The sequence below is a fragment of the Cebus imitator genome, unplaced genomic scaffold, assembly GCF_001604975.1.
Source record: "Cebus imitator isolate Cc_AM_T3 unplaced genomic scaffold, Cebus_imitator-1.0 Scaffold96, whole genome shotgun sequence".
NCBI classification, from domain to species: Eukaryota; Metazoa; Chordata; class Mammalia; order Primates; family Cebidae; genus Cebus; species Cebus imitator.
The window spans coordinates 3,043,467-3,048,018 of record NW_016107411.1 but is presented as its reverse complement, the minus strand read 5'-3'; the positions used below and the strand labels follow the sequence as shown (position 1 = coordinate 3,048,018).

The 4,552-nt window shown below is 40.4% G+C and overlaps 1 protein-coding gene across 4 annotated transcripts in view; it reads left to right on the top strand.

Annotated features, from left to right (window-relative positions):
• The window catches only part of NEMP1 (nuclear envelope integral membrane protein 1), a 20,060-nt gene that overhangs the window by 8,740 nt on the left and 6,768 nt on the right, over nucleotides 1-4,552 (top strand). For 2 of the 4 annotated variants that reach the window (XM_017536162.2, XM_037741208.1), the window contains exon 4: nucleotides 933-1,005. The exons of the other annotated variants lie outside the window; for them this stretch is intronic. In XM_017536162.2, the coding sequence (XP_017391651.1) occupies nucleotides 933-1,005 (73 nt within the window). The remainder of the gene's footprint in view (nucleotides 1-932; nucleotides 1,006-4,552) is intronic. 4 annotated transcript variants of the gene reach the window in all.

Here is a 4,552-nt window from a genome sequence, read left to right as displayed (position 1 = left end):
AAAAAAAAAAAAAAAAAAAAAAATCACAAGTAAAAAGAGTATTCGTGGAACCATAAAGATGAAGACCACCGCAGTTTAAAACTTATTCAGTGGAACTGGGAAATGACTGAGAAAGTTTCAGAGGAGGTGAATCCTGTTGAATTCTCTCTAACTTTATTTCCCCTTGGTTACTATACAGAGCCCTGGGATGTAAGTAGCAGAAATGTTTCCAGGTTTAGCTATGAAATAGGTTGTGCCCTTCAATTTGTCCTAAGGTTCTTTGGTTGTGTAGGGTTGGCTTGTTTTTTGACGTTCCTTCTGCATTTACTGATTCCTCCTGCTCCTGTTCTGTTTGTGGGCCTCCTGTAGACTTAGAGCTCTTGAATGTGAAAGCTGTGGGAGTATCTGGTATGCCACCAAGGGGCCTTTGCTAGGGCCCCCTGGTCCTGAGTGAGATGTATTTGTGTGTAGGCTTTTCCAGCACAGTGCTCTGTAGCAAAAGGAAGTAGGTGGTATTGTTGGGCAAGAAAAGCACCCAGTTAGAGAACAGCACTAGGCCCTGACCCACAGTTTTGGGCAAATCTGCTGAATTCCATGACTCTGGGTGCCTTAAAACTTGAAAGCCAGAGTGATAGAGACCCCTTGTGGGTGATTACATGAATTGCTGATGGTACTGTGTATAACTCTGTCCAAAATGAAGCTTGAGTTAATTTTAACCTTAGCATAGGTAGTCGAAATAAAAATAAGATCTTCAGGCAAATACAGGTTAGGCAGAGACCTAATTATACATTGGAAGGGTGCCCAGGCTGTAGTTGGAATTTACAATGCTTTTTAGATGGGCTGTTTGCATTTATTTTTACTGTAGCTGATGAATAGTGCCAATATTGTCTTTATTCTATAATGCCTTAAGCTGTTTTGTTCCCTTATTAAGCAAAAATCTTTATTTATTTCAGGATTTGATCCCAAACTCTTTCTTATTTTCCTTCTTGGACTTATGCTATTTTTTTGTGGAGACTTGCTAAGCAGGTAGGTTCTAAGACTAGTGTGCAGAATGACATGGCTCAAATCTATCCTGCTTGGGTTTTATCATAATAACTATTAAGTACTGCCATTCCTGTTTCCTGAACCTTTATGGCTTGGCCATTGCCTGCTTGGATATTTTAAAAAGTGCTTTAATGTGTATTATGATTTTTGTTTTTTCTTATTTGAACAATATTGGCAAAAATGAAATTCCCACATTAAGTTGTTCCATCATTAGATTGACAGGAGTTAGTCAATACAATGAAATGGAACACCTTCTCTATTGCTAGAAGTAATGTGTTAAGTTGTCATCTTTACGGATCCATGGGTTGATGGTTTCATTTTGTTCAGATGTAAAGAGACAAATATCAACTGCTCAGCCTGGGCAACATAGTGAAACCCTGTCTCTACAAAAAATACGAAAATTAGCTGGGCGCCGTGGCATGTGACTGTGGTCCCAGATACTGGAGAGGCTGAGGCATGAGAATTGCTTGAGCCTGGAGGCGGAGGTTGCAGTGAGCCGAGATCACACCACCAAACAAAAACCAGGGAAAAAAAGGGTGCCCCTGTTTAAAAAAAAAAAAAAAAAAAAAATCAAGTTCTTATTCATTTTCTTCTTTTAGGAACCTACTAGCTAAAACAGGTATACTAATATGAAGAAAACATATAGGTAACTAAATAAACATTGAATGAAGGTAAAATCAACATTAAGTTTATATACAAGTAAAAAGTATTTCTGGAGTAGTGAATGAAAGATTAACAAATTAGAGTTTGAAGTTGGGCTGGAGTGGGGTTGGTGGAAGTTGTTCCTTATTTTGGGGATGCTGAGAGAAATAGTGAGGGAGGAATAACTGGTAGAAAAAATCTGGAATGAGGGCTGGTTGTGGTGGCTCACACCTATAATTCTAGCACTTTGGGAGGCTGAAGGGGGAAGATGACTTGAGCCCAGGAGTTTAAGACCAGCCTAGGCAACATACTGAGACTATGCCTCTACAAAAAAATACAAAAATTAGCCAGGCATGGTTGTGCGTACCAATAATTCCAGCTACTTGGGAATCTGAGATAGGAGGATCACTGGAGCCCTGGAGGTTGAGGCTGCAGTGAGCCATGATCACACCACTGCACTCCAGCCTGGGTGACAAAGTGAGACCCTGTCTCAAATAATAATAATAATAATCATCATCATCATCATCATCATCATCAGGTTGAGAGAGATGATGAGAATGGGAATAGGACATTACACAGAGGTTTATTATTGTGAACTATTTGAGGGGAACCCTTTGATATTAATCTTCATAACCTGGTAGTAACTACATACTATTAGTCTAGTCTCTGAAGTTCTCTGACCTCAGGTTTTGGGCAAATACAGGCACACTTCACTTATTGTGCTTTACGTTATTGTGCTTCACAGGTCGTTTATTTCTTTCCAAATTGAAGGTTAGTGGCAACCTTGTGTCAAGCAAGTCTATCACACTGTTTTCTCCAGTAGCGTGTGCTCACTTTGTGTCTCTGTGTCACATTTTAGTAATTCTTACAATATTTCAGATTTTTGATATGATTATTATGTCTGTTACAGTGATCCATGATTAGTGATCTTTGATGCTACTATTGCTATTATTTTGGGGTACCGTGTGCCCATGTAAGACAGTATATTAGTCCATTTTCATGCTGCTGGTAAAGACATACCTGAGACTGGGTAATTTATAAAGAAAAAGAAGTTTAGGCCAGGCGCAGTGGCTCACGCCTGTAATCCTAGCACTTTGGGAGGCCGAGGTGGGTGGATCATCTGAGGTCAGGAGTTCAAGACCAGCCTGGCCATCATGGTGAAACCCCATCTTTTTTTTAAAAAAAAAAAAAAAAAAAAGAAGTCTAATGGATTCACATTTCCACATGGCTGGGGAGGTCTCATAATCATGGTGGAATGCAAAAGTCACGTCTTACATGGCAGCAGGCAAGAGAGAATGAGAGCCAAGTGAAAGGGGAAACCCCTTATAAAACCATCAGGTCTCGAGAGACTTATTCACTACCGTGAGAACAGTAGGGGGGAAACTGCCCCCATGATTCAATTATCTCCCACCAGGTTCCTCCCACAACACATGGGAATTGTGGGAGCTACAATTCAAGATGAGATTTGGGTGGGGACACAGCCAAACCATATCAGACAGTGAACTTAATCGATAAATGTCATGAGTGTTCTAACAGCTCCACCAACTGGTGATTCCCTTGCCTCTCTCCCTCTTCTTGGGCCTCCCTATTCCCTGAGAAGCAACAATATTGAAACTAGGTCAATTAATAACCCTACAGCAGACTGTAAGTGTTCAAGTGAAAGGAAGAGTCATACATCTCTCACTTTAAATAAAAAAGCTAGAAATGATTATGCTTAGTGAGGACGGCAAAAGGCAAGATAGGTTGAAAGCTAGGCCTCTTGTCCCAAGTAGTCAGCCAAGTTGTGAATGCAAAGGGAAAGTTCTTAAAGGAAATTAAAAATGCTACTCCAGGGAACACAAAAATGATAAGAAAGTGAAACAGCCTTATTGCTGATATAGAGACAGTTTTAGTTGGCTTCTGAGAAGATTAAACCAGATACAACTTTTTTTTTTTAAAACTAAAGCCTGATCCAGAGCAAGGCCCTAACTCTCTTCAATTCTGTGAAGGCTAAGAGAAGTGAGGAAGCTGCAGAAGAAAAGTTTGCAGCTAGTGAAGGTTCTTGGTTATTGAGGTTTAAAGAAAGAAGCTGTCTTCATTACATAAAAGTGCAAGGTGGGCTGGGTGTGGTGGCGCACACCTGTAGTCCCAGCACTTTGGGAGGCTGAGGCGGGCAGATCACTTGAGCCCAGGAAGTTTGAGACCAGCCTGAGCAACATGGTGAAATCCTTTCTCTACAAAAAATATTTTAAAAGTTAGCCAGGCATGGTCCCAGCTATTCGGGAGGCTGAGGTGGGAGAATCACCTGGGCCCATTGATCGAGGCTGCAGTGATCCATGATCACGCTCTGGCACCCCAGCTTGGACAAGAGAGTGAGAAAAAAAAAAAAACCCACAAGGTGAAGCAGCAGTTGATATAGAAGCTGTAGCAAGTTCTTCAGAAGATCTAGTTAAGATCATTGATGAGGTGGCTATAACTAAAGAGATTTTCAATGTAGACAAAATAGCCTTATACTAGAAGAAGATGCCATTGAGGACTTTCATGGCTAGAGAGAAGTCAGTGCCTAGCTTCATAGGAGGGGTGATCCTCTTGTTAAGGGCTAATGAATGCTGTTGGAGGATTAACTCTAATTTTGAAAGTTCTCTGGTAAAATGCTATCAGACAGTATTGCATGCTTTAGAGAAATCTTCATGAAAGGAGTCAATACAGCAAATTTCATTGTATTTTAAGAAATTGCTACAGCCACCCCAGCCTTCAGAAACTACCACCTTGATAAGAACAGCCATCAACATGGAAGTAAGATCCTCCACAAGCAAAAAGACGATGACTCACTGAAGGTTTAGATGATCTTTAGCAGTCTTTAAGCAAAGTATTTTTAATTAAGGAATATACTTTTTTTTTTTTTTTT